This window comes from Eptesicus fuscus, chromosome 14, assembly GCF_027574615.1.
Source record: "Eptesicus fuscus isolate TK198812 chromosome 14, DD_ASM_mEF_20220401, whole genome shotgun sequence".
NCBI lineage: Eukaryota > Metazoa > Chordata > Mammalia > Chiroptera > Vespertilionidae > Eptesicus > Eptesicus fuscus.
Window position 1 is genome coordinate 47,957,766 of NC_072486.1, and position 25,988 is coordinate 47,983,753.

General features: G+C 44.9%; 1 protein-coding gene across 1 annotated transcript in view; it reads right to left on the reverse strand.

Moving 5' to 3' along the window:
* Positions 1-24,140: 24,140 nt before the first annotated feature.
* Positions 24,141-25,988, reverse strand: part of CNTNAP2 (contactin associated protein 2) — a 1,332,959-nt gene continuing 1,331,111 nt past the window's right edge. The window contains exons 23-24 of the mRNA XM_054726631.1: positions 25,741-25,821; positions 24,141-24,340 (exon numbers count right to left, since the gene is read on the reverse strand). Coding sequence (XP_054582606.1) covers positions 24,141-24,340; positions 25,741-25,821 — 281 coding nt within the window. The remainder of the gene's footprint in view (positions 24,341-25,740; positions 25,822-25,988) is intronic.

Sequence of the window (25,988 nt, forward strand, 5' to 3'; positions counted from 1 at the left end):
TCCCACAGCTAGGAAGTGGGAAACCCAGATAAAAATCCGGGCAGTTGGTGCCAAGGGTCAGACTCTTAGCCATGATGCTCTTCTGCCTACTCACAACTTAGCAATCGACAGAAAAATGGATAAGAAGGTAGAAACTGACAAAACAGAACAAGAAAGCAAGGCCAGGGACTGGAGGTTTCTCCGTTTTTTTTGGGAAATGAAAAGTGAAAGGAAGAGGGTTGATTGGTGAAACTGTACCCTAGGACAGTGGTCGGCAAACTCATTAGTCAACAGAGCCAAATATCAACAGTACAACGAGTGAAATTTCTTTTGAGAGCCACATTTTTTAAACTTAAACTTCTTCTAACGCCATTTCTTCAAAATAGACTCGTCCAGGCTGTGGTATTTTGTGGAAGAGCCACACTCAAGGGGCCAAAATACCGCATGTGGCTTGCGAGCCGCAGTTTGCTGACCACGGCCCTAGGATATCAAGGAAGGGGCAGCAACAGAGGGTTTGGTTTGCCTGGCAGAGGTTAGTGGAGGCTCCTGACTTGAAGACTGAAATGTGGAACGTAGTGGAGCTAACAGTGAGAAGTCTGGTCACTCCATTCTTAGGGGTGAAAGAATTCTTACTTAAAAATATGATGTATGTGTTATATATTTAAATACGACCCTCCCCCACCAAGCAAGTAAGCAAGGAAAAAAAAAAAAGTGAAGTATATTCTCTAAAGAAAGCGAATGAGCTGTTTTGGAAGAAATGGGGCAGCCCGTGTGGGTGCTAGCGCCCACAGACCTTTGCCAGAAGCCAGTTCCAGCATGTCATAATTGCAAGAGTTTCATCAAAAGGTTGATGGAACTTGGGGACTCAACAAGGGCTGAGTCACATATGTTATTGCCTGTTGGAATGGCTAAAGGCATTTCCCCAAACCTGAAAAGAATGCATTAAATTGATTGTTTGCTGCCAGATAGCTCAGGGCATCTTAATCTACATGTTATTGCCTCCTACTGGCCAAACACCTGAACAGCCGTAGGCTATTCCACAATCTGATAATGCTTCTGTAAGAAACCCTACCCTTTGAAGTGTGTATCTCCACCTTGCCTTGGGACAAGTTGTGTTAATAAAAAGCAAGGGGTCCTGAGACAAGGAGAACTTAGCTCCTTCAGCTAGGCTCCTCTGACCCCCAATGCCTTTCAAAATTATCTTTCGTCTCTGGACTCCTACTTAATCTATGCACAGCCTTTCTCCAGATTGCTGAACCCTTCTTAATGCTGGAACAAGAACCCCGGCATTAATCTTGCTGTGGCACTTTGGGGCCTCCTAGTGTGCCAAGACACTGGCAGCCTCTTTGCATGGTCAGTCATTCGTCAGTCTCCACTCCTCTCCCCTTCCCGGAGGATGGTGCGGAGAGTGCCAAGCTTCTGATCGTGGTTGGTCCTCCTGGTGAAGCTGTCCAGGAGCCCATTCTCCTTCCACCCCAGGAAATTCCAAGGGATTTAGGAGCCCGAGGAGAGACCAATACACATAGTTTCTATCATCTCACAAGGCCTCGATGTAGAAGTCTGGAAGCATTCAGCCACGACATCTATACTTGATCAGATCTCCGAATGCACCATTATTTCAGGCTGAGTATTGGACTCCTCTTTTCCAGCTATTGTCGTTCCCTAGAGGTTTACCATACAGATATCACTTCTATATGATTTTGTATATAGAGCTAATCATATCAATATGCTTGCATATGCGATAATTCTATATATACGAATCCCATATTTACATCCCCAGCCCTGTATTTCTAGTTTGTCTAACAACCACCTGTCTATCTGACATAGGCACCTTGAACCCGGCATGTCCGAACAGAGCTCCACCCCCACAGCTTCAATCATCTCCCTCCTTGTCCAGTCATCCCAGCCCAGAACCTTGGAGCAATCCTACATCTGGCACACAACATAACTTAATACTTCCTTCAACATCAGACTTTGAAGATGACCTCTCTTTTTTTCTCTCCTCATATAAAATACACTTTAAATATTATCTTCATGCATAAAGCTTTGCTTGCATTTCTGATTATGCCTTTTGCATAAACCACCTAGAAGAAGAATCAGGCTTTTTCTGATTAGCTGGGCCCAGGCAAACGTATAAGTGTATCTGAGTATTTAAAGTCACAAGTCAAGTAAACAGGTGCTGAAAAATATGTGCTAGCCTTCTGCTTTAATATAGCTTCACAATGACCTGGGAGGGCAGGCTTGAATTGGGATGTTTTAGAGCAGTGGTCGGCAAACCGTGGCTCGCGAGCCACATGCGGCTCTTTGGCCCCTTGAGTGTTCTAATGCCACTTCTTCAAAATAGACTCGCCCAGGCCGAAAACCGACTTCTGCACATGGGCCACGAAGTTTCAATCGCACTGTACGTGCACGCCGGCACGTTGTATTTTATGGAAGAGCCACACTCAAGGGGCCAAAGAGCCGCATGTGGCTCACGAGCCGCGGTTTTAGAGTCCTTGGAGTTCCGTGACAGGCCATCCTGGTGTGAGGCGTCCAGGCCCCAGGCTCTGCCTCCCAGGTTGAAGCCGCTTGTGTGCACATGTGCCTGCACCCCAGATATCATCACATTCTAACACCATCCACACTTTCCTTCCCAGCGGACAATCACATCCTGGCTACCCTGTGGGTGGCCTGCTCAGGTCCTGGAAGCTGGCTTAGGGTTGTTTGGGCTGGAATTCCAGAGTTCCAAGTACCTGGAGTGTGGTCTGGGAGAAGGGTCTTGGACATGCTCCCTAATCTCCCTGGACTCCTGGCCTGGGGGCGGGGGGAGCACATACGCAGAGGGTGGGGTGGGAGGGAGGACCCTCTGAAGTTCAGGCTCAGGAAAGAGGCCCCTCCTCTCCACACAGAGGAGAGCAGGACAGCAAACCCTGGTGCTAAGGATGTGGTCTTTTCCCAAGTTGCTTTCCCAGTAACTGACCAATAATTTACTAGTATATGCCTGCTTGGTGCTAAACACTGGAGTTTTCATTGGTCTGGCAGCTGTGTGACATTGGGCAAGGTGACTAACCTCTCTGTTTTCTCATCTATAAAATAAACTCCTTTTGGCTTTAACCTTCTATGGTTTCCTGAATTCAAGCCTTACATTTTAATCATTCATGGCCTGAATTTCTTAAACCTTCCTTGGTCTTTGGAATGCTCGTATCCAGACACACATGTGCATCTCCCTGGTGCACATCAAGGCTCACCAGCATAAAGGCCTGTCAGGCCAGGAGGCAGCATCCTGCACTCTGCAGGTCTTCTGCTGGCTTTACTAATCCATAAAAGATTAAGGAAAACAGATGCAGCTTACTTACAACAAAGGCAACTTTGATGCTTCCTTTTAAGTTTCTCCTCTCCTCCAGCCACTTATGATAAAACATCTATAACAATCTATAAAGAGCCAGGGTCCGTAACGTCCAAAATGACCGAAGGGACGACCGAACGCCAGGCTAGGGTCCCGGCCGCCCGCGGCCTGACTTCTGCGCGGCCTGAGAAGTAGGCAGAGGACAGACCACTGAGGGTCTTATATACCATAGCAGGGAGCTTAGATTTTATTCCACAGAAGGAGAAAAAGTGAAGAATGTCAAGCATGGGAGCTTCCTGGTCTTGCTTTCATTTTAAGTGAACCATTCTGGTGGCTGTGGGAAGGATCAATTTAGACAGCTGCAGTGTTTTTGGGCACAAGAAAAAGAGAGACTGGTGTTAGGAACTAGGATTACACAGAGGCAGTGGATCAGAGACATATTTATGAGGAAACCTGATGGAACTATTTGGCTGATTACACAGGGATGAAAGCAAACAAAGCAAATGGTATTAGCCCAGGTTTTCCAGTTTGGGCAACTTCGTTGACTGGGTGATTCTAATAATTGGGAGAAGGTATTGAGGAAAAGAAACAGTGTAAGGGAGCATGCTTAGTTCAGCAATAGCCAAACAATTAGGACAGAAGACAGACTTAGTGCTCTTTTTTTGCTGCAACATTTGTTTTTCTACCTTTAGCCACCACCATGTAAGGCTAATGTGCCATCTTTTCTCCTAATCTAGGATATTATCTATCTACTATACATTCCTATCACCTAAATTAGCTTTCCTGCAAGATTCCTTAAAAATACTTACCAAAGTCATTCAATGCTCTGTGAGTATGGGGACTTTCAAGATGTGGAAACATTATGAGCCTATATAGATTCATAAAGAGATATTGGGTGCTCAATTTTTAACAATAAAAATCAGATACTGAATGTGGTCATGCCAGAGGCATAATTTTAATGAGCCAATGGCTCTTTACTGAAGAGTCACATTTCAAAAGAGATCCTCTCAAATAATACAATGCATAACACTCATCTGGGTTGCCTGTTAAAACGTAGGACCGCACCTCAAAAAACACTCCTTCTAGAGCTCATTTTGGTGGATAAATCTCCCTCCAAGTAAAGCAATCCTATATAATAAAAGTGTAATATGCAAACTGATTGAACGGCAGAACAACGGGTCAGTGGGGGGTAGGGCTGGCGAGCAGGTGTTGCCAGGCCAGCCAAGGCGCATGCCAGCGGGCAGAGGGAAGGAATGGCGATGGGGTGGGGGGGTGCGGCAGCAACCCAGCAGCAGCGGGGTGATGGGGGCTGGCACCATCCCCTGATCGCCCCCTGGTTGCCTCCTGCAGAGGGAGGCCACCAGTGGCCGTGGCGCAATTGGGGGCGGGGCCGGCTGCTCGCTGCCTGCGCCATCCCTATCAGCCTGCCGGTCACCTCCCACAGAGGGAGGCCAGACTGTGGCTTAGGCCCGTTCCCTCTGGGGAGCGGGCCTAAGCTGTCAGTTGGATATCCCCTGAGGGCTCCCAGACAGCGAGAGGGTGCAGGCTGGGTTGAGGGACGCCCCCCCCACCCCAGTGCACAAATTTTCATGCACCAGGCCTCTAGTCTATAATAATAAAAGTGTAATATGCTAATTAGATGGGACATCCTTCGGGTCGACCTTCCGGATGAAGCTGGGGCTGCGAGGGAAATCTGGGTCCTGGGTGCCAGAGGGAAGCTGGTGCCAGCAGCGGGGGGAAGGAAGGCCTACTCTTGCACAAATGTCGTGCATCAGGCCTCTAGTACAGCTATAAACAAGGAAGTCACCCCCTCTCTGTTTCCAGGAGCACTAAAGCCTTAATCTCTGTGTTATCTGGAAGATTTTATTACATTTCACTGCAAAGAGCTGCCGCCTGTTTATCCCTGGCCTCACTCACTCTTCTTATAACATAAAGGAGAGACTTATCTCCAACCCCAGGAACGGTTTTAGGTCACTATGTAAGCTGTGCTTTATAAGAAAGACATTCAGTTTCCTGAAGATGGCACTGTAATTTTACTTCTGTCCACACAAACACTTCATCACACACGGAAATCCACCCCCCTGTGGAGTATGCGTGCCCTCAGATTCATTGACGGGGAAATGTCTAACACTATATACTTACATGAACAGAAACGCACACCCTGAAGATGTAAAACGGGTAAGAATTCGCATTTAGAAATCTAACCTAAGTTAAAATTAATCAAGTGATCAGAAAAGAACCTAAACTGAACCACTTTGCTATGGTTTCAATTCTCTTATTTACCACCTTAATATCATTTAAGTCAAGTCTACCTCAAATGGATGAATCAATCAGTGAGTATTCTTGCAATCAATTATCCTCAGCGACTGAAATCTCAGTTCAATCAGAGAAAAGGCTGTCCTTTCCCGAGGGATCATGCCCTACCTGTCAAAGACTTGTAAGGTACCTTTGGACGAAGTGGATTCTGTGTACCCCAGGTTTTGGGGTCTCCCTGAGTCATGTTGAACAACTTTAATATAATGTCTCAGAACAGATCATTGGGCCTCTTGCTGGCTGAGCGCTTTCTACAAGCTACGTTCCCCCAAGCACCCAGAAAGATCCACAGCCCGCCCACCGCCACTGGTGCCCATCATGCTGAGTGAGACAATCAGGGCAGTTATTTAAATAATATTAGATATGAACACTGACATTTCCTGGGGGCTGTATCTGTTCTCTTGAATCCCTTCTGTGTGAGCTCCAAAAATGTCACCTGTTAGCAAAGCCACGTGCCCTTCGATTGCAGTTTACTGCAGGTTGGAGGAAGCCTCGGGGTGAGGGGGAAGGAGAGGCCAGGCTGAGTAAGAGTGTGTGGGACAGGTGAGCCCCGTGGGGGGGCCTGGCTGGGGCACACAGCTCTGCCTCTCTCAGGCCCCCCCTGCAGAGCCCCCATCAGCACTGGGAACCAAGTCAGCCAGTCTCGTTTGGCTTCACAGGGACACAATCATGGGCAAATGGAATCGGTTTGCTTTGTGAGTAGAGCTGGCCACAGAGACTCTGTGTGTGAAGTTTCTCAACCTCTGTGGCCAGGAAAATCATTGAATTTGCTGCCCTACCCGGAAGAGCCAAAGTTTAACTGTCATGTTTGATTCCGCTTTCAGGAAGCCCAGATCAAGTCTCTTCCTATTCAGCTGTCCTGGGACCTCCTGGGAAGGAAGCCAGCTCAGCCTGCTTCTCAAGAGCCCATGCAGGATGGGGAGGTGCTGTGTCCTGTGTCTGTTTTCACTTTCTTTTCTACTAGAAATCTGAGGGATGTGATATTAGATTTTGGGGATGCCAGCCTCCTTGGTAAGGTGAGGTTTATGCACCTTCTCTGAGGCAGCCCTCCCCTGCCTGGGTACTACTCTAATGACCAGATGGTTGGCAGAGTTTTGAAGACAAATAGTTTTATTGGAGCAGTTCCTCGTAGAATAATATTCAAAGTAGCTCTCATTAATTCAATGCCTACCACATTTTAGATTCTATTTACTTGCTGCTTCATTATAACTCACAACAACTCTGCAAATATGATGATCTCCATCTCTTAGGTGAGGAAACTGAGGCAAGGGAAGTTTAAGTAACAGTCTGAAGACACACTATTAAGTAAATGATGAATCTGAAGTTCAAAGTCAGCTCCAAGGTCTATATCATGCTACATCAATTTCAGATCAAACTTGGAATTTAAAAAATGGAGGAGAATTTTGCCAGAGAATAATGCAATCACTCTAGTAATAAAAGTGTTGGCTGAATTTGCAAAATAGTCGCATGCCTCATCTGATTACAACTATTCCATGCACATTTAGGCTTTGCCTCTCAATCTTTCCTCAATGGGGAGATCAACCTCTGGTCTGTCTGGGGTCCCAGGTACATGACCAGAATTATTTGTCATCACCCTTGGTTGTCATCTTTCAACCGTAGACAGCATAGTTGACATTTTGCCTGGGAGAGTCTTGGCTGGGGCTGGCCTGTGTATTGCTGGGTGGTTAGCAAGGTCACTGGTCTATACACAACTGACATCAGTAGCACCCTCTCCCCGAGTTGTGACAATCAAAGTGTCTCCAGCCATTGCAAACGTCCCCTGGGGGCAAAATCACCCCAGTTGGGAACAAATACTGGTACCCTCTTCAGGTTTCACACCCTTGACTGGCTTATTCCCCTTCCTGTCCTCACTCTGCCTCTTCCTGAGGGGTATCTCCTGGGACCATGTCCTCAATGACAGGCAACCCCCTGGGACCCAAGCCAAGGAGTCCATTTGTTGCAAATAGAAAGAAGGCCCCTGAGAGCATGAGCAGCTCATGGCAAGCTCCTTACCTTCTTTGGGTATCAGTTTCACCATTTGTAAAAGGTCCCTCTCAGTTCTGATACCTTGTAATCTATAGAGATGACAAGAGTGTTGGAACCTGGGGGTGGTCTTGCTGCCCCCAGAACTGGTTGCCAGGGAAGCAGAAGAGGGTAGCCCTGACGAAAGGCATGAAGGAACATCTGTTGACTATGAGTGGCTGCACGAGTGGTTGCAGGGAACACAGAAACTGAAATGTATATGGAACAGGCCAAGAACTGGATCTGAGGCTCTTCCACGGGAGGAGAATGACTTATTTCCTCTGTCCGTGTCACCACAGTGATGCTAAGGGGGCAGGTGTGGTGGCCTCACCCGTGGAGTAGTGCAGCCACGTGAGCTGTTCTGGGACGCGGGATTACTCAGAGGCCCTGTGGGGCTGCGGACCCGAGGATGCACGGGAGACTCAGCTCCATCACTAAACGTTTGTAACTTTAGGATAAAATTTAAGTGTGCAGATATGAAAAAGGTGAAGGGATTGAGAAGTACAGATTGGGAGTTACAAGATGTACAGTACAGCATAGGTAATGTAGTCAATAATGTTGGAATAACTATGTATGGTGCCAGGTGGGTACTGGAAATATTATAATTGGTCAAATACGTATTTCTTATAAATCACAATATCACAGGCGCTCTGTTCGCTCACCTGGGAGTCATCTTAAGGAACCCTTATCCGAGCCCCAGAAGGAAAGCGTGTCTGGAGGTTAAAACTCCCGGGCCATCCCGGGGGGAGGGAGGTGCTCAGTAGGCATTCTGGCCGTGTGTGAAACAGCACACAATCAAAATCTGAGGATAAGAGTAGAATGAAATGAAACCAAAGTTGCTCATTGCTAGTCTTCAAAAGGAGGTACTAAAGTTCTCTCTACATATCTCCCCCCGCCCCCCAGCATTTTGATAAAAAGGAAAGTGTGACAATCCAGGGTTATAATTGTATCTCAAAGAAATCACCTGAGTTGTGTAGCCAGGATGGGAGGGGGTGGTGCAGAGAACCGGGGAACCCGTGTGCACCTGACGTCTCTACACGCCCAAAGCAAGTGATTCAGGACAAAGCCGCTTTGAGGGACCGGCCTGTCAAACGGCGCTCCGACGGATATGGAATCACGCCTATTTCTGCCTGGTATTGATTCATGGGATTTTACTGCGGAGTTGCAGGGAAGCGATACTAGCGGTGTCTTGTGGAGGAGGCATTCGGGGCCCAGGGGCCTCCTGAGGTCACAGGGCCTCCGAGGGGCAGCGTGTAGCGCCGGGGAAGCAGGCACCCGCCCTGCCCCCTGGGCCTTTCTGACCCGCCAGAGGCCGGTTCTCACTGCACTTGGTTAATGTCAACTAAAGAGACAGCCCAGGCTGCCAGCGCCCCACCTGCACCTTCTCCTGGGCTTCTCAGAAAGAGTGGGAACCCCCCCCCCCCCCCCTCATTGAGCCTCTCCAGAAAAACAGGCGCCTGGAGCAAAGGCCGGCAAGCCCATCTCCTCCTGCGGGCGGCCTTCCGAGGGCCGAGGGCCGGCCATCAGACCGCTGAGAAGTGGCTTCGTGGAGAAGGTGCCACAGATTCAGGCTGAGGGGACCCGTGCTCACCTTGTGGCTGGAAATCCCGCTCCAGGACGGACGCCAGAGCGGGCAGTCCCCGCACGCGTGGCCAGAGGCCCGCCCCGCCCCGCCCCGGGGCTGTGCGTCTCTCCCGGAGCCCGGCTCCCCCGCGCGGGCGCTGCGTGTCCACGTGCAGGGCGGGCGCGCACCTGAGCACCGGCTCACCTGTGGCCCCGGGCAGCAGCCGGGCATTGGAGTGGGACCCGGGCAGGGAGGGCTGCCCGGCTGGGCTAAGCCATTCCTAGTGCCCGTTATGGGAACTGGGTCTGTGGACTGAGACAGACACTTTATTCTCCAAGAGTACGTTTCTCTAGAAAACACTTACTAGCCCGTATTGTTCCTCCATGACGGGAAGCCATAAACATTTTTTTTAAATTGTGATAAAAAATAGACCACATAAATACCATTTTAACCATTAAAAAATTAAAATTATTATTTTTTCAATTACAAATGTCATTCATTATTATATTAGTTTCAGGTGTATGCACAGCGGTTCGACATTTATATACCTTACATAGTGACCCCCCCAGTAAATCTAGTACCCTCCTGGCACCATCCATAGTTAATACAATATTCCCGGCTTTATTTCCTATCTGGACTTTACATCCCTGTGACTATTTTTACAATCCCTTCCCCTTTTTCACCCATCCCCATGCCACAATCCTCCGTTTTCTGTATCTATGAGTGTTTCTGTTTTGTTTGTTTATTTTGTTCTTTAGATTCCACATATATGTGAAATCATATGGCATTTGTCTCTCTGTCTGACTTATTTCACTTAGCACAATAACCATTTTTAAGTGTATAATATGGTGGTGTTAAGAACATTTACATTGTTGTGTGACCATGAGACCATCACCACCATTTCCAAAACTTTATCATCTGAAGCAGAAACCCTGTACCCATTAAGCAATCCCCCATTCCTGCCCCCCAGCCTCTAGTAACTTCTATTCTACTTTCTGTCTCTATGCTTTGGCCTATTCTAGGTACTCCACATGAAGGAATCGTACAATATGTGTCCTTTCGTGTCTATCTTATTTCACTTAGCGTAATGTTTCAAGGTGCAGCCATGATTAAGGAAAACTTTAAATAAACATTCAGTGGCCATAGAAAATTCCGATATTGTAATAATTTGAAAAAAATGACTGCCCTGATGATAACTGGCATTTATTTAGCACTTACTATGTGCCAGGCACTGTGCTGGGAAGGGTACATACATTGCTTTGAAAAATCCTTCTGAGACCAACACAATAAAAAGGTTAGTATTTATCAATTTCATGTTTCAGGTGAAGAAATTAAGGATTTAGTGAGATTAAGCCAAACCAGTAAAAGGGTTGAATCAGTCAACTGGCTCTGGGTTGAAATTCTTACTTCCTAAACTCCTCTGCCAGTCTGATTAGTCTTTCCTTGTTCTCTTTGTTCATTGAACCTCTGATCGAACCTTTAAATTAGCACCTACTCAAGACTCCTGGGTATTAGACTTGCTTGTGTGTATGTCCTGTCTGCCTGACAGGATGAGATCCAGAGAAGAGAGACCGTATCGTTCATTTTATCTCCAGGGCTCAGCACTGTGCTTGGCATGTCGCAGGTACTCAACGGATGCTTGTCCAACTGACAGAAGCATCTTAGCATGAGTGCCACAGAGTAAGGCTCACGAAGAGCACTCCCCATGCTCTTATTTATTTAATCAAGGCTTTTAAAACCACGAAGCAACTTGGCTTGTTTCCTGGAAATCACTCCACCTGCTCTACCACTATGTTCCAGCGCTCCCCCCAGGGGACATAGGAAGAAAAATGAAAACCACAGATCCTTGTTGCCACAATACTGGTTTTCCACTGTGGTTGCTGTTAAGAGTTTCTTCCTTCCAGCTTTTAAGGATAGACTTGACTAGGAGTCCAAGCAAATATATTTAAAAGCACATTTTCCTATTTATAACTTTCCTGTCACCAGAGGAAAGCTGCCATAGGCCTATATGCCCCTGACACGCATGGCCAACAGATTGTACTCTGGCTGTGTTTTCACGTGGATATTAGGGAATCACATTACAGAGTGACACACATACCCACACAGAGTCATGGGGAACAGCAGTACCAGTGAAAGGATGTCCTTTACCTCTGAGTCCTAAACACTGTGGCCTCCCCGGCTCTGGAAGAGGTTTTGCAGAAAGAACAAGGAGGTGGGAGTCAATTATGACATATGTTGGTTTCAAGATGGGGACATAGATGTTATTAAAAAATGGCCCAACTGACTCACTGGGATGCATGGAATTATGAATAAATACATCTTAAGACCTTCTTCCCAGGAACTGTTCCAAAGATGGCATTTCTTCTCTTTTCCTGAACGAGGTTGGTGTAAAGGGGTGGAGTGTAGCGTGATGTATGGAGAATTACACTCAGGAACCAACATGCACCGTAGAGGCCCCCTGCAACCAGTTCCCAAACCAAATTTGACTCCAGGGGTTGCCTCTCCCTCCATAATCTGCCCCTGGTTAATAGGGGCAGTCAAGTTCTACACATTCTCTTCCTCTTGGGGAACCCTTTAGCCTCTTGGCCCTGCCCTACTCACCTGCATTCAGGTAAGTCAGGGCTGTTGCCTAATCTGCACTCAGATATTAGTCAATGGTTAAAATATTGGCTGACGAAAGACTTGCAGGTAAGGGCATTTTTCATTTATTAGAAAGCTGGAAGAATGAAAACCCTCTAAGACTCAAAAGAAATAGAAGTTCTGGCCTCTTGGCAAATGTGTGTGTGTGAAACTCTCAGGTGGGAGAGCTTATTTGGGGAGCCTTGAAACAGACCACAATAGGCTCCGAGGGAAGAGTCTATGACAGCCAGGAATGAGAACTGGTTTTAACCTCTGGTCAGCTGCTTGGTTATTGAGATTCTAAGGATATTAATAAACCAAGAACTGTGGTCCTAAAGATTTGGTGGGAATTTATCAGGTAAAGAAGTGGAATAGGGCATTCAAGCCCAAGGGAAGCATTGGGTGGCAAAGGGCGGAGGGTGGGGGTGTTTATGTGCATGTGTGTGTGTGTGTGAGTGGTGATGGTGTTGGGGTGCAGGTACTGAGAAACATTAATGTGTGCTTGTGGAACGGAATTGAACAGAGGAGAGGCTGGGAGATTGGGTGAGCAGAAGATAAGCCTAAAAATTAAAACAGTCTTTTTAGCAATACCATACATGTTGAGAGAGTAATTATTTGATTAAGTAAGAAAGTCCATAGTTGTAAATTGCTTAGGAGCCTGTCATGGCTTTTGCCCACAGGATAAGCAGTTGGCTTTAATTTGTCTCTTCATCTTTACTTATCTCTCCTCTTTCCTGTTCAGCCCCACCAACTACCCTCTGCTTTATCCTCAGCTTCTAAAACACATCCCGCTCTTATTACATGAATTTCCCTGAGGACAATGCCCTTCTATTCAAACCCTAACCAGCCCAGGTGGCCTCCCCAGCTGGGTCTTCCCCAGTGAGTTAATCTCTCACATACCCCCTTTTCTGAATCTGGCAGCCATTTTCAAAGACTGCTGGTGGGGGTGTGAATTAGTGCAAATTGAAAAAAAAAAATCAAGAGCCTCATAAATGATGATATTCCACAGGGAGTTCTCAAAGGACTAACAACATCTGAAAAGCTGCTTACCCTCATTAGTAATCAGTGAAATGCAAATTAAAGAAAATTAGATTAATATTCAGATAGTATTTCCACCTTGGAAGTTGGCAGAAATGGAAAAATGCTAATGGTTAGAGTTGATGAGGGTATGAGGAGTATAAGTTGGTAAAATCTTTGGGAGGACACTTTGGCAATGTGAATCAAAGAAATAGACATACCAGTTGTTGGAGCACACTATGTCTAGAAATTTATCACAAAGTAATGATGGATAAACACAATATCTACTTATAAGTATGTTCTTGGCAGCAATATTTCAATAGGAAAAACTCAGATGCTATCTAAATGTCCAATAACAGAGGTAAAAAAAAAAAGGTCAAAATAGTAGAGAGTAAAGTAAGTGTGGGTATAGCCACATGGAACACCATGTGGCCATTAAAATGATGGGAACTATTTAGTAATGGACAATGTGACTGTGTTCTAGTGTTAGAACACTGCACAAGAAAGACTATGTCTGATATGGTTCAGGGAGGCGACATTGTGCTCCCCAAAAACATTATTAAAGTTCTAACCCCTGGTACCTATGAATGTGATTTTATTTGGAAATAAGATCATTGCAGATGAAATTAGTTAAGATGAGGTCATACTGGGGTAGAGTGTCCTTATCCAATTTTTTTAAAAATATATTTTATTTATTTTTCACAGAGAGGAAGGGAGAGGGATAGAAAGCCAGAAACATCAATGAGAGAGAAACATCAATCAGCCACCTCCTGCACACCTCCCACTGGGGAGGTGCCCACAACCAAGGCACGTGCCCTTGACCGGAATCGAACCTGGGACCTTTCAGTCCGCAGGCGGACGCTCTATCCACTGAGCCAAACCAGTTTCGGCCCTTATCCAATTTGACTGGTGTCTTTATAGGAAAGAAGAGACATAGACAGAGAAGAAGGCTGTGTAAAGACAGATGTGAAGACAGAGGCAGACATTAGAGTTTCAGAGCCATAAGCCAAGGAAAGCCAGGGGCTACCGGAAGCTGGAAGTGGGAGAAAGGATCTTACTCTAGATCCCATAGGGAGAGAGCAGGGCCTGCTGACAGCTTGGTCTCAAACGTCCAGCTTCAGAACTGTGAGAGAATAAATTTCTGTTGTTTCAAGACATCCAAGTGTGTAGTAATTTGTCACAGCAGCCCTAAAAAACGAATACACCCATATGTAGATATTACTATAGACAAGCATCATTGATTCAGTTATTTCTGAGTTCATTACAAATGAGTTATTTCTGGATCATTATAAATGATTCTGTTATTTCTGAGTTCCAAGTTAGTGGGGACACAGCCAGGCACCCCCACCTCAGCGCAGATTTGTATGGAGACTGGTGTCCCTGCAGGCTGGACTCACCTCCCAGTGGTGAAGGCCTGGGTGGCATTCAGGGAGGTGCCCATTCCTGTTCACTACAGAATATGTCTTATTCTGATCTATTCTGGGGTGAGGGCAGTCAGAGTGCGTTGAGGTAAATTCCAAGTGCCCCAGAGGACGTCTGTGGGAGCACGCTGTCATTGTGTACTACGGCCTGAGTGTAGTTAGAGAGATGCTTTGTCCCCTCAGACGTAGGGTTCCCCATACTAGGATTAGATGAGTGGTAGCTCACCCAGATAGCTCGCCTGTGATATCTCCCCCCGCCTTTTTAGAGATGGGGCATAGGTGACAGTTGTTTTCTCAAGGGGACACATTCCTTGGAGCTTCTGCTGGCGATGGTCTGGGGGTGGCCGGTGCGTCAAACCACGTTTCCAAGGAAGCTGGTCACATGACCCAGTGTCTGCTGTTTATTCCTTCTCCTAAATTGTTCCAGAAAATAGTTGTCTTCTGGAGAAGAACCAATACACATTTCCCCCGAAATCAATCACACAATACAGTACAGGCGTCTAGGCAAGTAACTCTGGTCCAGAATAACTTTGCCCTATTGGCTGGCTTCATATTTTTTTTTCATTTTTTTATTAAGGTATTATATGTGTACATATTTTACCATTGCCCTCACCCCCCAGAGTTTTGCGTGGCTTCATATTTTGAGGATGATTCACATTTCCCGTATGTCCCAGACTTGCATTTTGTAACACCAGACGGGGATGCTAATTACACGTTCGAGTTTGCTCCTGCAGTGAATTGTGATGACAGGTCTGGCAGTAATCAATGTATCTGCTACGCTTGTAATGATTTAATGCGAATGCCACGGTTACTGCTTGGAATAAAAGTGAATGGGCTCTTGCCCCGGCTGGGTAGCTCAGTTGGTTGGAGCGTTGACCCATTCACCAAAATGGTTGCAGGTTTGATCCCATCAGGGCGCCTACGGGAGGCAATTGATCAATACTTCTCTCTCATATGGATGCTTCTCCCCCTCTCTCTTCCATTCTCTTTCTCTAGAAAGCAATAATAATAAAAAAAACACATATCCTCTCGGGAGGATTAAAAAAAATAATAAGCGAATGGGTTCTGCACATTTTAGGCAGTAGTCACAACTTGATCACCCAGAAATACATTACAGAAGCTTCCGGTATTTTTGACAAAGTCCAAGGCGGGCTTCCAGCAAGACCTGTGATTTCCCTAGCAACCTTTTCTTTGCAATGAGGTGCATAGTAGGCCTCACCTGCCCTCTGGCCCAGCTTCAGAAGTGTGTCCTGGTTCAACTGGACACTAGGAAAAAATAATTATTTCACAATGAACGTCTGCCAGTCCACCCAGGAGTCAGAAGTCGAGCTATGAGCTGTCCCCGGTAACTTGCTGCTGGGGCTGAGGCATGAAGGGGGCGGGCTCCAGGGCAGCGGTCCCACAGTGGACAGTCAGTGGTGGGTCCCCCATTCTTGCCCCTCAAGCAACCTCTAGAGTCAGCTCCTACACTGCCTTCCTCAGACTGTTTCTCCCTCCATTGCAGTGGCCTGTGGCTCGAGGATGAATGAGCAGGAGAGGAACCTCAGGACCGGCAAAGCTGCCTAAACCTTGGGTTGTGTGCTTTCATCTCGCTGACTTGAGTGTGTCCGAAAGGCTAACAGAGGTCCCCACAGGGCTGGGCCACGAGGAGGGTGGGCATGGACCTGAGGGGGAGGGCAGTCCAGCAGATGAGCACAGGCCGGGCGCTTCCCCACTGGGCACCTGGCTCCTCAACTCATCACCAGCCCGATGGGCCTCACCTCCCTGGGAGACTCACAGTCCTCACCTTTCTCTTACTTCTGCAGCATTTCCTGGTAACATGAAGAGGGAGAGAGAGCCATCCCTTTGTGTGGGTTTCCACCCTCTTAAGGAACCCATTACCGTTTGCTTGAGATGGTATGATTTTAGCTGAATATCAAGTCTCTATTGATACATCTGGAAAGATCAGACTAAATGATCTGCCTCTTAAACATGTATGTGTCCCAAACGATTCTGCTTTCTACCCTGAGGTGCCTGGAGGAACCCTTGGTGATGGCTGGCTTCATGTGTCCATGGTCCAGGCTCTGGTGCCCAGGTCTTGGTCAAACATGAGTCTGGATGTTGCCGTGAGGTCATTCTGTAGATGGGATTAACATTTACAATTAGCTGACATCATGTAAAGGCGATGACCCTCCGTAATGTGGATGGGCCTCATCTGATCAAGTTGAAGGCCTCCAGAGCAAAACTGAGGATTCCTGGAAAAAAAGGAATTCTACCTCAAGACTGTAACATAGAAGTCCTGTCTGAGTTTCCAAATGGTGGGCCTGACCTATGGATTTTGGACTTACCGGCTACAATTACAATCACAGGAGCCAATTCCTTTCAAATCAATTTCTCTCTCATCCTCATATTCTTTATGTCTCCCCCCCCGCAAAAAAAAAAAAAAACCCACAAAAAAACACACAACAAAACCAAACAAAAATTCAAGTTGTTCTTTTTTAGTCTCTCCAGCTCTGAATTTGCTCAGAACAAATGGTGACATGTGGGGGTGAAGAAGACATCATCTCTAGATCTGCTGGGTAGCATCTTCTCCCAGGTACACTCACCCTCTCAGTGTCTTAAACTCCAAACTCATTGTTCCCTCAGGGCCTTTGCACCAGCTGTTCTGTCATCTAATCTCTCTCATCTTTGCACAATCATTCCTCCAGCTCTCTGTCCCCTCTACAGAGAAGTCCTCCCTCACCACTCGTGGAAAGCAGCTGTCCAGCATGCTGTCACAGCCCCCTATTCAAATGAATTAAATTTAATTTCCTTCCCAGAAATGATGTTTTCTTGTATATTGCTTTACCTATTTGCCTAGTATCTTTCTCCTCTCACCAGAACCTAAGCAGAGCTGTGTCTGTCTTGTTCTTCAGTGAATTCTGAGAGCCCCAAATGGTGCCAAGTGCACTGGAGGCACCCATGAATATTCATTAAGTAAATTGATTCTCTAATTTGATTTTCCTTTAAAATTCAGGTAGTGGTATAATTATTGAAATAATCTTACTCATTTTTGGAAGATGATTATTTATTTTGTTTTTGCTTGCAATAGTTCTTACTAGCTGCCCTGAGATATTTTTTCCTTTATTTGTTCTAAACGTGCCTTCTTTCTGGCTTCAAAGGCTGCCCCTGGTCCCAAAAGCCCGGGTCTTAGGGAGTCCACTCAGAGTCACCCTCTCTATAGCTTTCGTGACTTAAAAGCTTGCCCTAGCGTCTCAATTTAGCTCTCGCCTTCCTAGACATAAGAATTTTATCTTCCAAGCTTCTATTTGTGAACCCAAAATAAATTCATTATTTTCATCATCTTGGCCTTTTTTAATTTCGGTCACATCTTAATTTAAATTTTATAATTTTAGTTTCTATTTTTAGGAGAAATGACGAACTTTCTCATGCTTTGATTCAGGGGACATAAAAAAATGTTCCTTTCATTCCTTTGGGGAAGACTTGACATACATGTTTATTTTCCCTGTCCCAAGAGATTCACCTTACCGCCTCATACCCAAAGGATAAATTAAGATGAGTGGAAAGATGGTGGAAGCGTGATCAGGAAAAACCCCTGGCATCCTCTTCCTGGTGAAACTGCTTTGAGCTGTGGTCACTGTCGGCATCTTGAGCTGTTTGAGGAGGAAACGGAGGGCTGCTGGTAGAAAGGAGTCTTCAGGCACGGGAATTATTGAGCCCAGGCCTCACTGAATTCGAGGCTTTCAGAGAGAACAAGGAAAGATGGGCATGTGCTAAGGATTACTCACCTAATACTTGCTTTAAAGAGTTAGCTTTCATGCATAGGTTCCTCTGGGAGATCACAAACCCTTTCTCAAAAAGTAATACAATGACTCTCTCTTTTCTGTGTTCTGGTATGTCCATCATGCCATGTTATCACCAACAAAGAGCCAAATTAGATATATTTTCTCCAAATTACCTCTCCCCCTATCACTCTCTCTTCTTCCCTCCCCTGTCTCTCTACCCCCCATTCATTTCACAAGCATTGCCTGATGCACAATGAAGTCCCAGTCCCTCTGGAACTCACCAATCTCCATGGCTGTGGGTTTGTGGGAGGGAAGTGAGCATGTCCTGGCTCAAATGCTCTTGTTGCAGACAGTAAACCCCGGACTTGCTGGCTCACCCTCTAAACACGTGTTTGTTAAGAACATTTGGAAGTGCTGATTGTCAAGGGACTTGATGACATTCTCCCTGTACCCGTTGGACCACATTCGCAAAGCAGCATGATGACAAGATCCTATGGCATAATGCTTTCTAAATGGACTGGCGTGCCACTGCTGTGGCTGTGGGTTGGCCCTGAGAACTGCTGAGGAACAGAGAGGTTGGGTGTTAACTGGCATTAAAAATATATTTAAAGCTTTCACTGAGAACTGATGAAGAGAAAATGCCTTCCCAATGGTGACAGGAGACCAGAAAGTGGGAGTGATAACTCAGGACGACAGCTCTTATTACACACGGAGTACGTTTAGGAAGGTCCGCACCTCCACGCAGTGCAGAGCCCTGGGATCTAGTTCACTGGCCTGGATCCCTGTGTCCATCATCCAGTGTTACTTCCTCATTCCGAATAAGGCTCAGAATACGCTCTGGACATCGCTGGGCTCTGTCCGCATTTTACCGAGCTGTGTGCACATTAAACCAAAACATGAAGCCAATATCCATGAAGCACTTTAAGAAAAATGGGAGAGGAGGAGTGTGCGGCCAAGGAAGGTTAACAACGGGTGCATCTACATAACACCTGTCTTTGAGGAGGGGCTGTGTCTTCACAGCTTTGGAAAGATTATGTTCCCGAGAGGTGTAAACTTCAGGGCTTGGAACCTTCTTTGCTGAAAGCTGACAATTGCTTCTAAGAGAATCAAGTGGAACAAAACACAGAAAACTGCTTTTAGGATAATTAAAACTAGTTTGGATTTTTTATTTATCAATCTGGTTTCTAATATAATTTTAGTTAAATGAAAGAACATTCACAAAGAATATTAGGCATACATACATAATTTCCTTCTTTCCTTCTAGTTTACATGCTGCTGCTTTTAGAGAGTGAAATTTTGTGTTATTTCACAGGAATGGGACCCTCATTGACTTTACAGAAAGAATATTTTAGGCCAACTTTTCACAACGCTAACCTCCCTAGTCACCATGCTCACTGAAAAAAAAAAACAAAAAAAAAAAAAAGGAAACCGCGACGAAAGAAAACTTAGAATGAGCGACACTGGGAACTGTCTCTTGGCCTACGTGAGAGGGGCCTCCGTGTTCTCATAGCCATCCAGAGCCCAGCACTGACTAGAAATAAGCCAGGGCTTGAGAATGGTGCAGACCGTCCATAGGCCTGTTCTTAAAGAACATTTTCATCTGGAAAATAAACTTGTGAATGCATGTTAGACATTAATACCCAGGTGCCCCTCTGCCTTTATTACCTCTGCCAGTCTGTGCTCAACAGGAGTTAACCAACTTTTCAACTGTGCTTTACAATCGGTTTACATACCACTTGTATCCAAAAAATACTGCTGGGGAAGGAATAGGACGTTTCCAACGTTATCATGCAGAGCCAGCAGGCTACGCAAAAAGTCACATTTGTTGTTCGTATTGTCTTACTTAGGAGCCCGTCAATCACACGGAGGGCTGGGGTAAACTACAGGCGGATGAGTGGGAACTTAGGGCTTTATGCACACGGAGTCCTGATTTCTCTGGCTCTGTCTGGGCTGTGTTGCCTCTCGCAGTGTTGACAGTTGGCCCCTTGGCAGTCTACCTGACGGATAACTTAGCAGTTAGTTGTACAGCGATGCCCCGCATATCCCCACCTTCCCCGACATGGCCACATTGTTTCTTTGCACGTGACTTACATCCACAACCCAGAAAGCACGTCTTCTACTTGGCTCCGTTGACTCTGGCCCTTATATTTGGGTTTCCAAGTATTCCCCCGTCAGGAGTCGGTGCCCCTCACAATTGTCTTATAAAGTGGGTAAAACAGCTCTAACTTAAATATAGGCAAAGGAGGGCAGCGGTTCAGCAACTTGGCAAAAGTCACAGAGCAAAGCAGGGAGCAAGAGGAAGGGCCGGCACTCTGTCAGCTGACTCTCAGGGTCCTCACTCCCCAAATGTCATTTAAAAAATGGTGCCCATTGTTCTTTAGTCCAAATTGGCAAGACTCACTATTATCATTTCTCATCAATTTCAGGATCAGCTCATTCTACTGGGATGGCAGCTTGTGACCTATATTTGGCTGGGTAACTGGAATTCAATGAATAACACGATTTGATAATTTGCTGCCTCTCTTTTTGAAAACTGCTCGGTAGGATGATGAAAAGGAGAACATATGAAGAGGTTCAGACTAGGTGCTAATCGTTTGGAGGTGTGAGACATAAAGCAACCATGAACATGCTTACACCGGAAGAACAAGTGGAAAACTAGAAAAGAACTGATCCTGTTGTAGAGGGAAATCAAAGCTTCTTCTTGACCTTTCGCTGACACTCTGCTTTCATATCCGGCAGCTGTAGCTGTTGCCTCAAGTGCCTTCTCTGGTGTGGCTGTGTCTTTGTGCCCATCTCTCAGCTGGCACCTGGTGGCTCAACAGCTGTTCAACCATAACATGAAAATCTCTTCGGCTTGTACCAATTCTTTTCCCTGTGCCCCTCGATTCCTGCTCCTGTTAGCAAAGGTGGCTCGTTTATCAAATGCAGGCAACAGGGCATTTTCCAACAAAGGCACTCACTCCAAACTCTCGTCCCCAGCTCTTCAGTAAAAAACTTCACATAAGTTGCTTGATTTGAGCAGTTGGTTAAAAGCCACAAGGAAAAATGTAGTCTTATAAAGAAGGGCCAGAGAAGAGTTTAACCATAAAATAACTTCTCACCTCTGTTGCTAGCTTCCTTGAGCTCTATGGAATGTTATTTTGAGAGCTTAGAATGGCACTGATTTTCCGTTCATTCGAAGTCCCCACTGCTGGCTTCTCAGAACATAGGTGCTTGCTTTATACACAGAAGCCCTTTCCTACACAAGCAACACTGAGCCCAGGAGGAGCTTTCCTTGTGACTGTAAACCAGCCTCTTGTTTTAAAAAACGGTTTTGTCTGTTCCTGTCATGTAAAGATGCATGACCACTGGCCTTCTGTGCTTGCCTGCTGATGCATTGGGACGGAAGATGTGGAGATTCTGCGGAGTATGGTTGACGAAGCAAGATTAGGCACCGCGCTTGGGCCCTATGTCTGGCTAGCTAGGCTGCACTGTCCTAAACTTTCAAGGGAGGGAGCTGGAAAGAAGCTGGTTTCCTTTCTTCACATAAACAAATTATTTACCATTTAGGAAGCACTGGATAGAGGCTTCATAAGCAGACTTAGGGATTATTGTGAAGACCACAGTCCCAAAGAGAAGCCAAGATCTCCAGCCTTCTTTTGGCACTTAATTCCTTATCCACCTTTTTGTGTCCTGTCTGCTGGCCGGATTGTAACCCCTTTAAGGGCAGAGACAGTCATACCTCTGTCCATCCTAAACATCCCAAATGATGGTGCTGCGGGAGACCCACGGATCCCGGTAGGCATTCCAGTGCCCTTGGTTTGGAAATTGGGTCAGAGAAGTGTTGGGTATTACTTTTAACATTTTATAGCAGGAAAGTGGAATGAAGAGAGAAAAGAGAAAGGGTGAGGACATTTTAGTATCAGGGACTGTTTTGATTGTTTTAATTCCCTAACCATTTGGGGGAACGGGGAAGTGTTGAGACAATACCGTATATAGAGAACAAAGCTATCAAGGAAAATGCAAGAAGTAACCAATCTGCATTATTTGTTAAGTACAAAGGTAATGCCTGTAAAATAGGTTTAAAAAAAATCAGAAACATTTCTATAACACAACGTTTAAACTTTGCTTTTTCAATGTGATAATACATAAAAGAGCCCCAAACGGAGGCATCTCGGTTCAATCAACAGCCGTTGTTTTCTATGTCATTTGTAAATGTTACAGTGTTCTGATATTTATCATATTAAATACTTTTCATTTTTAATGTATTTTACAGGAGAGCGATTAACACCCTTCTTAGTGAAGGGGGTTCATGAGAGGACCTGACGTCAGCAACTGGACAAAGGGGTTTGGATTCCCGAGTGTCTGTCACCTTGGCTTGAATGGGTCGTGTCTTCTGTGGGATGTGCCAGTACTTGTGCCACGTACCTCTGGCAGCTATGGACAACATTTTCCTGACTCAGGAAATTGAGATCCCCCAATAACTTCGGCATACCAAGTAAGTTGAAAAGTATGCATATACACAAGTAAACTAGAATTTCCATTTTACTGAGGCAGGCTATCAGAAAAATAGCATTGATACCTTTTTAACCTCATCTTACCTAGCAGGAGAAGGAAAACAAGTGATCAAATATTGGAGTCTAAAAATTTTTTTAAAAAAGTATTAAGGATAAGAGCCTGAACTATAATGACCATAAATGGTAGTCATTCTAGAAATAACTTATGTAATCCTTTATTAAATAAGTGAAATTATTTTTAGATGTTCCAATAGGATCTCTGTCTCATTGGTTTATATACTATAAGTCTATTATTTTTAAATAAAACCAATGAGTTATTTGTTGGAATAATTGGTGAAAGTTCCTGATTAAAGTGAGGTGTGATTGACTAGACAGATTCATTGTGAGAAGCAGTTTTGGAGACCAGGTTTGTGGTGAACCAGAGCTTCAAATGGTGAACCACAGCCAAAGAAGATCCCTGAACCAACGCAGCATGTCTGTTTTAGATGGAGTGATACAGGGAGTAGATGATGTAAAACATGGCAGTGTTTTCCCCATAGGATTCCAGAGTAGTAGAAGTACAAATAGCAATCAAAACTTGGCTTTATTGTGTCCATTCATTGTCTGCTAGTTTGTCACAGGGGCTTAAAAATTAGAGATTTAAAGCAAACTGAGAACCACTTAATTTATGCATTAGCCAGACAGTGTCCATATTCTTGCTACAACTATGAAAGAAACAGAGCAAATGGATCGTGACATGTGCCTCTAATCCCACAATGAGATGCTTACACATCCATGTAACATAACCCAGTATGTTGTAGGTAGAGCGGAGGAAAATCTTTTTTCAGTTGGTCACCAGTGAAAGGTACAGATCCTGAATAGATGTAAGACTACAAACATAGAACAATATGATCTCGCAGAATTCAATGAAAAATAAAACCCGCAATCCCAATGTGAAATTACTTGCCCTGGTACTTAATGCTTCTCTCTGCTGTGTTGATGATGTTTCTACCTCCAGGTGCAATACACCTTCTTCCTTTGACTGCTTCAGGCAGGAACTCTCGGAAAACCGGCACAGGCTGAGGTCTAATTGAAAACTGGCAAATAATAGGTTCTCTTTGCCTCTTTCTTTCCTTCTCCAATTTATAGGATACCAAAAAGAAACATTATATGAACATGAACTAGTAGCTACAATAGCCCATTAAAAGTTGACTAATGTGAAAGGAAAAGAATGCTGGAAGCCACGTGACTGTGTATCAGCTTTTCTCAAGAAAAAATATGCACGTTCTAAGGGCTCTTAAAAATGTAGAAAACTTGCCCTGTTACCATGAATTTTTAGAACACCTCTAAACACACACAAAATAAGACAGATTTTACCTACAAATTTCAACCATTGCTTAAACTCTAAAAGCATTTTTGTATTATTTTGTTTTGATACAGAAGGGAGAACTCAGCTATAAAGAAATATTAAAAAGTATTATTATATATTTTTTGTGTGTGGCGATCAGTCTCAAGAATTTTCTGTTGCTTGCCTCCCCCAACTTGTGCTGATATTTTAAAGGATGTGCTCAAGAGTATGAAGCAGGGTGCTTTTGTCCCCTTCCCTTCCCCCTCCCTATCCCACAGCCAAAGAGCCACCCCTCAAATGAGCCATTCCTTTTTGCTTTCATCAATGGTCTCTGTGAAGTTGGGGTCGTTGTTCATGATGGCAGCATCTGCGCTCTCTGCCGACTCTGCTCCCTTCGCTTCGTTGGTGTGGTAGGTGCCCTTGTGACGGAACATGTAGCGAATGAGGAAGACCAAGGTGCAGAGAATGGTGAAAATCACCACAGCAATGACCCCTGGTGGAGACAGGGCAAGGACTACAGGTTAAACTTAATCTGACATATCCCACAAACACTCCCCCCCCACTTCACCATGGTTTCTTCAAACACTACCCTCTCCCAGAAAAACACAAACCTCCAAAAACAATAACTGCAAAAACGAACAGAATTGAAAGGAGAATTAGACCACTTCACAGATTTGGAGATTTCAACACTCTTCTCTCAGTAACTGATGAAACAATTAAACAGAAAATCAATAAGAATGTAGAAGACCTAAAAAACATGACCTAAGGAAACAATACTAATCCTACACATCTTTCTTAAAATAGAGGAGGAGGAAATCCTACTCAACTCATTTTATGAGGCCAATATTATCCCAATACTAAACCCAGACAAACACATCATGAAAAAGAAAATCATCAAGCAATATTCCTCTTAAATAAAATTAAAAAATCAAACCTAGCAATATGTAAAAAATATATTATGATAAAGTGGTGTTAATTCTAGGAATACAAGATTGGTTTAACATTAAAAAAATAAAGCAATGTAATTATCACATTAGGCAAATAAAGGAGAAAAACCATATGATAATCTCAATAGATGAAGAAAAAGCATATGACAAACTTTGGAATTGTGATTAAGCAGCATCATACATATATATGTTATACTCAGAGAGGCAGAAACACTTTTATGAAATAAGACAGAAGCAGGGAGAGAATATGGCAATGGGCAGCAGGTTATCAATATTGATCCAAGTATAAGGATTATCCCAGGAGAGTCTAATTATTCTACATGTAGCCATGGTCAGAAGAAAAGACTGGAACAAAGTAGATACTCTGGCTTATTAGTTTTCTGAAACTAGAACGGCACAGTCTTTCCAATTTTTGTAGTAAGCTATCCCGGACCATTTGGGACGTGAGAGAATGAAAGTAAAAAAAGACAGGAGGGAGTAAGGACATGTCCTGGCTATTGCCTCTCAGCTACTTACTGACATATTCAGATTCTGGCTAGCTCACCATTATTCTTTTTTTACAGGTGTGCATTAGAAAGTAGCCAGGTTACATTCCCACAGTTTATCTACATCCATACTTCATAATCTGAAGCCATATTTAAATAGCAAAATGAATACTAAAAATCTACACAACTTATATCTCCCCTGGACTATGATTTTATTGCTTCCGGCCCGGCCGGCATGGCTCAGTGATTGAGCATTGACCTATGAACCAGAAGGTCATGGTAGGCTCAGAGTGGGAATGTGCAGGAGTCAGCCAATCAATGTTTCTCTCTCATCGTTGATATTTCTATCTCTCCCTCTCCCTGCTTTCTGGAATCAATAAAAATATATTTTTTAAAAATAAAAAAATGACTGCTCCCCATAAGTGAGTAGCCACAGGAAAGCCTGTTCTGTACCCACCTACCTCCAATGATGGCTGAGTTTCTGTTGACTCCATTTCTGATAGCTTGGCCTTGTCCTGGGTTATATGGAAAATCAGCACTGGCTGTAGAGAAAGAAATGGAAAGTCAGGTCGGAGAGTGAGCTTTACCGTTCATCCCAAGTAACGTGGCACCTACCTTCGCATACAACTCTTTACTTCCCGTTTTCCCAATTGAGATGCCCTTTCAGGTGGACCCATCTTGCTGCTGTTTCCCAGGAGAATCACAGCAA